At 40.9% G+C, this 13,382-nt stretch overlaps 2 protein-coding genes across 2 annotated transcripts in view; one reads left to right on the top strand and one right to left on the bottom strand.

Moving 5' to 3' along the window:
* The window catches only part of otogl (otogelin-like), a 41,474-nt gene extending 35,275 nt beyond the window's left edge, over positions 1-6,199 (bottom strand). The window contains exons 1-5 of the mRNA XM_027159212.2: positions 5,645-6,199; positions 5,379-5,421; positions 4,421-4,466; positions 3,994-4,072; positions 1,296-1,388 (exon numbers count right to left, since the gene is read on the bottom strand). Coding sequence (XP_027015013.2) covers positions 1,296-1,388; positions 3,994-4,072; positions 4,421-4,466; positions 5,379-5,421; positions 5,645-5,717 — 334 coding nt within the window. The 5' untranslated portion in view covers positions 5,718-6,199. The remainder of the gene's footprint in view (positions 1-1,295; positions 1,389-3,993; positions 4,073-4,420; positions 4,467-5,378; positions 5,422-5,644) is intronic.
* A 3,690-nt stretch (positions 6,200-9,889) lies between these two features.
* Positions 9,890-12,972, top strand: gcsha (glycine cleavage system protein H (aminomethyl carrier), a). Its single transcript, XM_027159252.2, has 5 exons — positions 9,890-10,082; positions 11,595-11,674; positions 12,162-12,225; positions 12,324-12,455; positions 12,673-12,972. Exons 1-5 carry the CDS (start codon positions 9,935-9,937, stop codon positions 12,768-12,770), a joined length of 522 nt encoding a protein of 173 aa, XP_027015053.2. The 5' UTR covers positions 9,890-9,934; the 3' UTR covers positions 12,771-12,972.
* Positions 12,973-13,382: the final 410 nt, after the last annotated feature.

Below are 13,382 nucleotides of genomic sequence, written 5' to 3'. Positions count from 1 at the left end.
ACTGATCTGCAGTTTTCATCACGTCACCTCACCTGGTAATAAATAAACACTGAAAATTCTAATTTATTATCTTTGAATCTTGCAATTTCAAGCCTTTTCTTATATTCTTGTTTATATATGCTTGTTTTTTTTATATTAAAATATATACATTTACTGTACTGTATCCTTCGTTAAAATTGTCGAATATGTTGAACGTGAGCGCATGTTAATGACAGACTGACAGACTGAAGCTTTTAAATATTTTCATACAGTATATCAATTGTTTTGAAAAGCAAAACACAATTTAAAAACTATACTATGTGAAAATCACGTGTAATATTAAGGCTTACTGCTACGCTACACGATTACAAATATAAAGTCTGTAGTAATGTAAGCATATAAGTATACTGATGGTGTATGACTATAGGGTTCAAAAGTTTTATGCATTATGCTTAGCATAAATTATAAAATGAGGAAATATTTATAGCGACAGGGCTTTTTACTGTATGTGTATCAGATGCGTTCCGAGAGAATGAAAACTTTTGAAATAGTGCACTTTTAAATATTTTTTGTTTGTTTGTTTTTAGGCAGAGGAATAATATATTGTAGATATTTTCTCAGTCGTTTATGTACCATCAATTGATTAAAATAACGTAACACGATATTTAAGCCTTTTTGCACGCTTCAAAAATTAGTCATAGTACCTACAGTACAGTAGGTTCTACTAGGAAGGAAGTTGTCTGTATTTTTGCAGCATTTGTGTTACTGAGATAAAGTCTGTCCCATTCGGAGGGCAGCATAAGGACATAAGTCTAAGGTTCCACATTTGGCTAAAATATCTAAAGCGACGAACGAGGGCCGAAAACTTGTAACTCTGTGCTTTAATATTGAGTTATAAAACGTATGGAAAAAATAATAGCTGAATAACCAGGCAAATATTGGTTATTTTTCAGCTTCAGACTTTATCGCTATGCATCATGGGTAATCAATGCTTAATTTATTATGATAGTGCAAAGTTCAATTTTTAAAATCAATGCCATGAATATTATTGGAAGGTATAAATAAATAGAATTGTAAGTAATATTTGATTTTTTTCCCCGCATCTTTTAATTGTTCTTATAATCACTAGAGGATTCATGAAAATCAACAATTTTGTGTTCATTTCAGGTTTCTGGGAGATAAGCACGTCATTCTTTTGAGCCTCAGACTCACCGGCTTTATTGTGTTTGGTGTGTGTGTGTGTGTGTGTGTGTGTGTGTGTGTGTGTGTGTGTGTGTGTGTGTGTGTGTGTGTGTGTGTGTGTGTGTTTTACTCACTGATCTGGCAGCGGTCTCCCAGAGCCTGGAACTGTGCACAGTCACACTGTCCCTCGTCCTGACACCAGCCACCATTAAGACACCCACAATATTCTACAAACACACATACACATATACAGTAAACCACAATACTACTGCAATATGTTCTAACATTTTAAAACTTTAGTATCCAGGTCAGGTTATCTACTGAACAATGAATGAGAACTCAATTGACCTTAATTGACCTAAACTGTTTTTAGCTAATGCAACCGTTACAGTATGTAAGCCAAGTCGGACCATCCGTAGTCATCTCATGCTAATCCTGAGACTGAGACATCTTTAGCAGTATTGTGTGATTCTCAAACTACTTTAAAATTTCAATTTCAATTGTGCTTACTAGCATGATGACGTACCACAGATAATCAGACTTGATTAGTTTTCTGAAAAAAAATCTTGATAAAGATTTCCACTAAATACAGATTCACAAATAACTTGAATGAACTGTCTTGACTCCTTACGATATACCATTAAATGCTTCAATAGATGAAATGACTAACAGCATAGGCGCTATCTTCACTAGCACATTAGACATTGTTGCCTGCATCCGATTAAAAAAGGTTAGAGACAAAACACCCGCGCCACGGTATGCTAATCATATTCACGCCGTAAACCCGTAACCTCGAGCGAAAGTGGAGAAAAAGGAAATTAGAGGTTTTTACAATTGCATACAAGAACAGTATGTCTAGCTATAGACAGGCTCTAAAAGATGCTAGAGCTGAGCACCTGAGCAAACCCATAGAGAATAACCAAAACAATCCCAGGTTTCTATTTAGCACAGTGGCTAGATTAACAGTTTATGAGATTCTTCACTGATAAAATGAAAAGTATCAGGAACAAAATAGTTGATGTTCAACCCGTGATCCAGTCGATCCTAAAGCTCTACACTCACAACCACAGTGCTTTACAAGTACAGGACAAGAAGAGTTAGATAAACTTATTACTACAGCTAAATCAACATGTTTTTTAGATGCCATTCCAACTTAAAGACGTGTTACATACAGTACAGCAGGTGAACCTCTTCTTAATATTATTAACTCGTTATCTTTACCTCAAGGACCAGTTTTAGGACCTCTGCTTTTCTCAATGTAAATGCTTCCCTTAGGAAACATCATCAGAAGGCATGGGATTAGTTTCCATTCATCAAAACCAGGTGAAGTATCTAAATTGGTAACCGATTGTTTAAAATATTGTATATAAAAGATATAAAATATTTACTGAACTGTAATTTTCTGTTGTTAACTTCTGATAAGACAGAAATACTACTTATCTGTCCAAGAAACAGTGCAGTACTTCCATTTAGAAGGATGTCCTGTTACTAATAGCTCGACAGTGTTATATTAGACGCCAACTTGTCTTTTGAAAATCATAGCGCCCATGTTACAAACACAGCCTTCTTCCACCTTAGAAATATTGCCAAGCTGAGAAACATCCTGTCTGTATCTGATGCTGAGAAGCTAGTTCATGCAGTTATGACCTCCAGACTGGACTATTGTAATGCATTACTAGGTGGTTGTCCTGCATCTTCACTAAATAGGCTGCAGTCCAAAATGCAGCTAGCTATGTACAAGTACTCTAAATGATTTAGCTCCTATGTATGTACCCTGTCTTCTAACACGCTACAATCCTTCACACTCACTGAGATCACAAAACTCAGGACTTCTGGTAATTCCCAGAATATCAATCTCTACTAAAGGCGCTAGAGCGTTTTCATATTTAGCTTCAAAACTTTGGAATAGTCTTCCTGATAAATGTTCGGGTCTCAGACACACTTTCCCAGTTCAAATGTAGATTAAAGATCGATCTCTTTAGTCAGGCGTACACAGAATACATCCCATAATCTTGAGCTCTAGTAAACGCACGTTATCATTTAGTGCTTGCTAATATTACGAACGTTAGCTACTGTACGCTGATTCCTCTCCGCTGCTTCTCTCTGTACCAGCTCCAATGAAGATTTTGAACCTTCATTGAGACGAGGCCAACCCTGTGAGGATCCTGAGGCATCTAGGCATCTTCATGAAGTATTCAGGCATTCTAAGATGAGATGCCAACTACATGTGGTGTTTGAGGACAACAACCTCCTCATCAATACACAATTTTCAGACTGTATATTTATAATCACACCCTCCAGTGTCACCCAAATGAAGATTCCCGTTTGAGTCTGGTTCCTCTCGAGGTTTCTTCCTTTACCATATGGGAGTTTTTCCTCACCACAGTCACCTGAGTCACCTCAGACTTGTTCATTAGGGATAAATACAAACACATTTAAATATAAGCCTAATATTAATCTTTAACTTTTTGTATGATATTAATATTTGTATAATATTAAGCTTTTTGTATTATGTTTGGTATGTTCTGTAAAGCTGCTTTGAGACAATGTAAATTGCTAAAAGTGCCATACTGTAAAAATTAAATTTGAATTGAATTAAATTTAATTTCTTCCTGAAAGAGACTTTGTCTGCATTGAGACCTACCGATCCTACAATTATTAAAAGTAAGTAAAGTGTCACTTGTGTATGGTTTGGGATTCCTACCACATTGGGTTAACACACTAAATGTGTAGTTACTGATTTGTAGATGTTCTGCTTTTTGTCAAAGGGTAAAATTTCACACCATAAAGTACAGCACACCTTCGTTGAGAAAGCTCATGTCGGTGTGTTACCTGAGGATGTATCTCGAGCTGTATAATTACGCAGGACACTTCGATGGAGAGTTGAATCAGACAGAACTGCACTGACGCTCTGCAAATTATAAACATGGCATATAAATATGGAAACATTCTTTTACGGGGTCATGTTCGATTTCTGAGTGTGGTGTGGAGTCAGATTAGTAAGACTGAGTCTGTGTTTCCTTAAAATGGTGTGACAGCTACAGACGTTTGGGACTTGGGCTCTTAGTTCTGTTGCATTTGTGCTAAGTTTACAAAGACAGCTTTGTCAACATGCAGAAAAGCTTAGGACTTTGTGTGTATAGATGTGTGTGTGTGTGTGTGTGTGTGTGTGTGTGTGTGTGTGTGTGTGTGTGTGTGTGTGTGTGTGTGTGTGGTTGCTCCACTCTTTCCCTAGACATTTTCTCTTAGGTGTACTCACCTCCTCACGGAAGAGATCTCGTTTCTGCCGCAGTGCATTAACTCTCCTTTTAGGAGTAGCACAAAGAGAGCAGTATTAAAAGCACAGTGACGGTGGGAGCGCACCATTAGACCTACTTAAGATGCCACACAGAAACATTAATGATGGAGCACGGTGATGGTGAAGAAAGTCCCAATTCAAAGCCTCACATTATCACTGACATAACAGGATTAAACTGCAAACTTTGGAATAAAGGCTAATTTATCTGAGATAAACTTTATAATGGGGCCAATTTAACTGACTGTCAAAACAAGCTTAGTCTCTCACTCTATCTCTCGGTCTCTCTATCTATCTCTCTGTCTCTCACTCTGTCTCTCACTCTATCTCTCTGTCTCTCTATCTATCTCTCAGTCTCTCACTCTGTCACTCTCTGTCTCCCACTCTATCTCTCTCTCTGTCTCTGTCTCTCTCTCTCTCTCTCTCTCAGTCTCTCCCTCTCTCAGTCTCTCTCTCTCTCTCTCTCCCTCACTGTCTGTGAGTGTGTGTGTGTGTGTGTGTGTGTGTGTGTGTGTGTGTGTGTGTGTGTGTGTGTGTGTCTGTCAACATTAACATTCAGTTAATATTTATGATAAATGCCTACAGCTATATTCTCTCTCTCCATCTCTCTCTCTTTCTCTCTCTCTTTCTCTCTCCATCTCTCTCTCTCTCTCTCTCTCTCTCTCTCTCTCTCTCTCTCTCTCTCTCTCTCTCTCTCTCTGACACACACAACTACAGTCCCATGAGATTTAACATATTCTCAATTAACAGAAAACTTTCAAACTTGTTCAGAATAAGAGAAATAATATGAAAAACAAAGAACATCTTTAAATGCATCACTGAAGCACTTTTTTTTCTAGAACTTTCTTCATCGCTTCCTCTCAGAAACAGAATTCTTTAAAGATGCTTAAAACAAATACACACACAGATACAAAATACGTACCTATTCAAGTTATTTTCTGTTTTTGATACCTGGCAAAGGAATCCTATCAAACAGGAAAGTATTAGCCTGAATGAGGTTTTAATAAAAACTATCGAATAAATAAAGAAAAATACAAATATAACGTTTCAAATTGTACCAAAACAGTATTAGTATCAAATGTAAGTAAAAAAAAATTAATAAACACGTTATATATGCTAAATAAGCTCCAAACAATGCTATAATGTTAATTAACGGTCCGTTATAACGCCTCAGCATCAGTTTCCTACCTGGCAAAACGACCAGTCTGAGGAATAAAAGCGTCCAGAGAGAAAACAGCTTCAGTTTCCGCTGTTCGTTCATCTCAGGGCAGCGTCCGTATGGAAACAGTTTAAAATTATGAAGCCATTTTTTTTCACTAAATCTGCCGTCAGCTGTCAGGAAGCAGGTTAAAAAACGCTGAGTTTAAATCTGGGTCACGCGCTGGGATGAGTTTTTATCCTGAGCGGCTCGCGCACAATTTCCATCTTCAGCTAGAGTGCAGTCTCTTTCTCTCTCTCTACCTGAGCGCAGGTACAGCGTCCATTATAATAACCCCAATCACCCTCTGATGGGTGGAGTCTCTACCTGAGCGCAGGTACAGCGTCCATTATAATAACCCCAATCACCCTCTGATGGGTGGAGTCTCTACTTGAGCGCAGGTACAGCGTCCATTATAATAACCCCAATCACCCTCTGATGGGTGGAGTCTCTACCTGAGCGCAGGTACAGCGTCCATTATAATAACCCCAATCACCCTCTGATGGGTGGAGTCTCTACCTGAGCGCAGGTACAGCGTCCATTATAATAACCCCCACCACCGTCTGATGGGTGGAGTCTCTACCTGAGCGCAGGTACAGCGTCCATTATAATAACCCCAATCACCCTCTGATGGGTGGAGTCTCTACCTGAGCGCAGGTACAGCGTCCATTATAATAACCCCAATCACCCTCTGATGGGTGGAGTCTCTACCTGAGCGCAGGTACAGCGTCCATTATAATAACCCCAATCACCCTCTGATGGGTGGAGTCTCTACCTGAGCGCAGGTACAGCGTCCATTATAATAACCCCAATCACCCTCTGATGGGTGGAGTCTCTACCTGAGCGCAGGTACAGCGTCCATTATAATAACCCCAATCACCTCTGATGGGTGGAGTCTCTACCTGAGCGCAGGTACAGCGTCCATTATAATAACCCCAATCACCCTCTGATGGGTGGAGTCTCTACCTGAGCGCAGGTACAGCGTCCATTATAATAACCCCAATCACCCTCTGATGGGTGGAGTCTCTACCTGAGCGCAGGTACAACGTCCATTATAATAACCCCAATCACCCTCTGATGGGTGGAGTCTCTACCTGAGCGCAGGTACAACGTCCATTATAATAACCCCAATCACCCTCTGATGGGTGGAGTCTCTACCTGAGCGCAGGTACAGCGTCCATTATAATAACCCCAATCACCCTCTGATGGGTGGAGTCTCTACTTGAGCGCAGGTACAGCGTCCATTATAATAACCCCAATCACCCTCTGATGGGTGGAGTCTCTACCTGAGCGCAGGTACAGCGTCCATTATAATAACCCCAATCACCCTCTGATGGGTGGAGTCTCTACCTGAGCGCAGGTACAGCGTCCATTATAATAACCCCAATCACCCTCTGATGGGTGGAGTCTCTACCTGAGCGCAGGTACAGCGTCCATTATAATAACCCCAATCACCCTCTGATGGGTGGAGTCTCTACCTGAGCGCAGGTACAGCGTCCATTATAATAACCCCAATCACCCTCTGATGGGTGGAGTCTCTACCTGAGCGCAGGTACAACGTCCATTATAATAACCCCAATCACCCTCTGATGGGTGGAGTCTCTACCTGAGCGCAGGTACAGCGTCCATTATAATAACCCCAATCACCCTCTGATGGGTGGAGTCTCTACCTGAGCGCAGGTACAGCGTCCATTATAATAACCCCAATCACCCTCTGATGGGTGGAGTCTCTACCTGAGCGCAGGTACAGCGTCCATTATAATAACCCCAATCACCCTCTGATGGGTGGAGTCTCTACCTGAGCGCAGGTACAGCGTCCATTATAATAACCCCAATCACCCTCTGATGGGTGGAGTCTCTACCTGAGCGCAGGTACAGCGTCCATTATAATAACCCCAATCACCCTCTGATGGGTGGAGTCTCTACCTGAGCGCAGGTACAGCGTCCATTATAATAACCCCAATCACCCTCTGATGGGTGGAGTCTCTACCTGAGCGCAGGTACAGCGTCCATTATAATAACCCCAATCACCCTCTGATGGGTGGAGTCTCTACCTGAGCGCAGGTACAGCGTCCATTATAATAACCCCAATCACCCTCTGATGGGTGGAGTATCTACTTGAGCGCAGGTACAGCGTCTATAATAATAACCCCGATCACCCTCTGATGGGTGGAGTCTCTACTTGAGCGCAGGTACAGCATCCATTATAATAACTCCAATCACCCTCTGATGGGTGGAGTCTCTACCTGAGCGCAGGTACAGCGTCTATAATAATAACCCCGATCACCCTCTGATGGGTGGAGTCTCTACTTGAGCGCAGGTACAGCGTCCATTATAATAACTCCAATCACCCTCTGATGGGTGAAGTCTCTACCTGAGCGCAGGTACAGCGTCCATTATAATATCAATCTCCCTCTGATGGGTGGAGTCTCTACCTGAGCGCAGGTACAGCGTCTATCATAATAACATCGATCACCCTATGATGGGTGGAGTCTCTACCTGAGCGCAGGTACAGCGTCCATCATAATAACATAGCTCACCCTCTGATAGGTGGAGTCTCTACCTGAGTGCAGGTACATCGTCCATCATAATAACCCCGATCTGATTGAGAGTTATTGTACAATTGAAACCCACCACATCCCTTCTGACCAACTCTTTACACAACCTTTGAAACCTCCAGTAACCCCCCCCCCCAACCCCTGTGCTCCAGATCAGTGAAGATGATGTGCACCAGGTCTTCAGAAAGGACAAAAGAAGAAAGGCACCAGGCCCAGACGGTGTGACACAAGTCTGTCTGAAAACCTGTGCTGACCCCATCTTCACACAGATCTTCAGCAGAAGACCACTGGAGCTGTGTGAATTCCCTGTCTGCTTCAAATGCACAACCATCATCCCTGTCCAAAAGAAAAACAAGATGTCTGACAGCACTGATGTCTGTCGTCATGAAGTTGTTTAAAAAACTAGTTCTGGCTTAACTGGAAGACTTCACTGTACCCTTAATGGACTCCATGCAGTTGGACACTTATCAAGCAAACAGGACCATGGATGATGCAGTAAACTTGGGACTGCAATACGTCCTGCAACACCTGGATAAATCAGAGACTTATGTGTGGACCCTGTTTATAGACTTTCACACAATCATTCCAACACTCCTCCAGACCAAACTAACCCGGCTCTCTGTTCGTAGCTTTATCTGTCAGTGGATCATCAGCTTTCAGACAGAAAGGCAGCAGCTAGTGAGACTGAGGAAATGCACCTTTAATGACCCCTCTGTCAGGGGGTTCTGCTCCTGAAGTTTGCAGACAACACTACAGTCATCAGCTTCACCGAGGACGGAGACGAGTCTGCCTACAGATGGGAGGTGAAAGAGCTGGCTGTCTGGTACAGTCACAACTTGGAGCTCAATACGCTCAAAACAGTGGAGATTAAAGCGGACTTCAGGAGAGACCCCTCTGCACTCCCCCCACTCACTATAATGGACAGCACATATTGGGCTCCATCTCCCAGGATCTGAAGTGGAACACTCACATCAACACCATTGTGAAAAAGGCCCAACGTAGGATGTACTTCTTTAGCCAGTTGAGGAAGATTAAATTGCCACAGAAGCTGTTGAAACGGTTCTATTTATCGAGTCTGTTATGTGCACATCGGTCTGGTTTGGATCAGCTAGAGGTACAAAATCAGACATCGGAAGACTACAGAGAACAGTTCAGACTGCTGAAAGGATTATCGGCGTTCCCCTGCCCACTGAACTGTATATATCCAGAGTGAGGAAACAGGCTCAGAAAATCACACCGAATCCCTCACATCCAAGTCATCCACTTTTTGAACATTTACGATGTGGCTGGTGATACAGAGCCCCAAAATACCAGCACAACAGGACAGATATTCCTCCCAGGCAATCTAACTGATGGAACAGTTAAATGTTCTCCCGTTACACAATAACAACGTGCAATAAACTTATATTTATGATTATTTATCACCACTTCCATCCCAATACATTCCTGCATCTCATTCTATTCTATTCCATCCTATCATCTATTTATTATTCATCTATAGCACAATTTATTTATTTTTTCATTTATTTTTTTTTGGTCTATTTGTATTTACATAAGTGTATTTTTATTTATTTGTTTTATTCTCAGATTGTTGTTGTGTTGTTTATTTTGTTTACAGATTTATTGACACGCATGCGCGAACTCCTTCTGATACTGATTCTAACAGTGACGTTTTCAATGCGCGCCGCGAACAGTCCACTGATTTAGACGTCATTGGGAAACATGGCGGTGTGCTTTATGTTGGGACGAGTTTCCACAAGTTTAACTTTACTTCCCCGAATTGTGCATAAAAATGTTGTCTCTCCTCCGCGACTGCTGGCGAGAACGTGTTTTAAAAGAGACCTGTCACTGACTCATCGCTTCTCTTCAGGTAGTTTTACTTGTTTTAGTTTTAACTTGTTATCAGCAACATTGTAGCGTGAATATAAGGGATTATTGTCTGTCTGTCTGTCTGTCTGTCTGTCTGTCTGTCTGTCTGTCTGTCTGTCTGTCTATGTGTCTGTATGTCTGTCTGTCTGTCTGTCTATCTATCTATGTGTCTGTCTGTATGTGTCTGTCTGTCTGTCTGTATGTATGTCTGTTTGTCTGTCTATGTGTCTGCCTGTCTGTATGTCTGTCTGTCTGTCTATCTATGTGTCTGTCTGTCTGTGTCTGTCTGTATGTGTCTGTGTGTCTGTATATCTATCTATCTGTATGTGTCTGTCTGTGTGTATGTGTCTGTCTGTCTGTCTGTATATCTGTCTGTGTGTGTGTCTGTGTGTCTGTCTGTATGTGTCTGTCTGTCTGTATGTGTCTGTCTGTCTGTCTGTCTGTCTGTATGTGTCTGTCTGTATGTCTGTCTGTCTATCTATCTATCTATCTATCTAACCAGGAACTGTCTGCCTGTCTGTCTGTCTATCTATCTATCTGTATGTGTCTGTCTGTCTGTCTGTCTATCTATCTATCTATCTGTCTGTCTGTCTGTCTATCTATCTATCTGTTTGTGTCTGTCTGTCTGTCTGTCTATCTGTATGTGTCTGTCTGTCTGTCTGTCTATCTGTCTGTGTCTGTCTGTCTATCTGTATGTGTCTGTCTGTGTGTATGTCTGTCTGTCTATCTGTATGTGTCTGTCTGTCTGTATATCTGTCATCTACCCGTCTGTCTGTCTGTCTGTCTGTATATATTCTGTCTTCCTGTCTGTCTGTCTGTATATCTATTCTGTCTGCCTGTCTGTCTGTCTAATTATCTATCCATCCATCCATCAATCCCTCCACCCCCAATTTTTCTTCTTAAAAAGGTAGTTCTAAGTTTGTCTTTTCCATTTCGTTGCTTCTCTTGTTAGTTTGTTTCACGTTGTCATTAAGTTGTCTGTGCATCTCTGCGTAACCTAAACTATTTGTTGTGGTTTAGTTCTAGTCAGTTTTGTTCTGTACATTTTGTTCTGTACATTTAATAGTCAGGGTAAACGATACATTTGAGACTGTGGTATGAGCAGCAGAAAAGGTCGATCGTATATCTGGTCAAAATATTAAGCTGTGACACCTTAAGGTTTAGTTCATTTTATATTAGTAACTTTTGTCTTTAAGGTCTAATCACATTATGTGCTCCTCATTATCTGCACATTATCTACTCCTTTACTGTAAGGCAGTGGGGATTTGTGTTCATTCAGTGCAAGAGCATTAGTGAGATGTGCTTTAAGCTTCAGCCTACATATGGTCAGGTTTATACCTACTTTTAGTTTATGTATCACTTAAATACAATCCTGTGGATCTTGCACATCATAAACATATGCAAACGGCTGAGATCTGGTAACACTGCGAGTGCACTTTGTTCACAATGTTGTGCTATGTTGATTTATTCATTATATTAACACCTTATCCTTCTGTTGTGCCTCAATCCACAGCACTAAAGTACACAGACAAACACGAGTGGGTGCGAGTGGAAAACGGCATAGGTACTGTGGGCATCAGTAACTTTGCTCAGGTAAGCAGACTACTCAGTGTCCAGGTCTGTCTTTGTTTTTTGCTCTAGGAACTTTATAGTCACACTGACATCCATCCATCTATCCATACATACATACATACATCTATCCATCCATTCATCCTTCCATCCATCCATCCATCAATCCATTCATCTATCCATCCATCCATCCATCCATCCATCCATCCATCCATCTATCAATCCATCCATACATACATACATGCATGCGTCCATCAGTCCGTCCGTCTATCAATCCATCTATCCATACATACATCCATCCATCCATCTATCCAGCCACCCATGTATAAGTTCATTTATTGATTGATTTATAATTCATGTCTCAAAAAACTTATCTAAAGTGGTTAAGAATCTTAAATGAGGTAATTGTGTGCATTTTAAACGTCCTTATGAATGGTATTTGGTGTAGATATACAGACTGCTGTGTGTGTGATTTTAGTGCTGTTTAGTGACTTTTGCTTCTTCTTTCCAGGAAGCTTTGGGTGATGTGGTGTATTGTGGTCTTCCTGAAGTTGGCACAAAATTCTCTCAATCGGGTATGAATTTGTGTACAAGTCTTTTGTACTGTACGACGTTGACGCAAACGCTCAGGTGATTTCACATCCATGCCTCATGTGTACGTGTCTGTGTGTAGATGAGTTCGGTACTCTGGAGAGCGTGAAGGCAGCAAGCGAGCTGTACTCTCCTTTAACAGGGGAGGTGACCGAAGTTAACCAGGAACTTTCTGACAATCCTGGACTGGTCAATAAGTCATGCTACAAAGATGGTGAGGCTTCATTCCTGATCTTTCTGCATGGTTTTCTTTAACAGGGCGAAGTGGTGGGATCAGGTTACGACCACAGGCTCCATCTGGGAAATGACATTATGACCCAAATAAACCCTGACAATCTGGGATAAAACTGATTTATTGTATTTGTACACTGGAATTTTTACTGTGCATCATTAATCAGAATTGTTGTTGTTTTTTTGCACTGTTTTTCCAGGCTGGCTGATAAAAATGACCGTCTCAGTACCAGAAGAACTGGATGCTCTAATGGATGAAGCAGCGTACGAGAGATACGTCAAGTCTATAGAGGAATAGACAAGCCTCGTGTGCAGGGATTTAAGAGTTTCCTGTCGTCCTGTGGGAGAAAATGAAAGACAATACGGTTGACTGTGAACTGAACACTAATAACGTGTAGGAGTAAAAAATAAAATATCTGCGGTTTTCAGATTAACTACAATATTCACATTTATAATGTTGACAGATAACACAAATGCACAAATAAATAAATAAAAGGTCACATCCTGTCTGGTCATAAACATTATTTCATACGTATTTCATGCAGCCACTTTGTTCATCTCTTTTACTTTTTAAAGACGGAACTCTTCGGCATCAGCAAACACAATCTACTAAAATGAAACAGTGGAGAAAATAGACATCATCGGTTATGACATCATCGGTTATGATCCTGTCCAACTCAAATTGCAGATAAATGAAATTCAGTAATCTCTTAACAGGATAAACACTAAAGTCAGTGGAAAAGCTTTTATAACATTAAGAAGCCAATTATGGAAACTTTGGGGCTTTGTTTTTTTTATATATATATATATATATATATATATATACTAAATATTAGTAATTGTCATGAATCCCACAGCATTATATACCAACCTTAATGTAAGAAACAGTGTCTGGAGAGAATAAATACAG

This window comes from Tachysurus fulvidraco, chromosome 13 (assembly GCF_022655615.1).
Source record: "Tachysurus fulvidraco isolate hzauxx_2018 chromosome 13, HZAU_PFXX_2.0, whole genome shotgun sequence".
Taxonomy (NCBI): domain Eukaryota; kingdom Metazoa; phylum Chordata; class Actinopteri; order Siluriformes; family Bagridae; genus Tachysurus; species Tachysurus fulvidraco.
The sequence above is the reverse complement of the archived record's forward strand: the minus strand, read 5'-3'. Positions and strand labels throughout refer to the sequence as shown.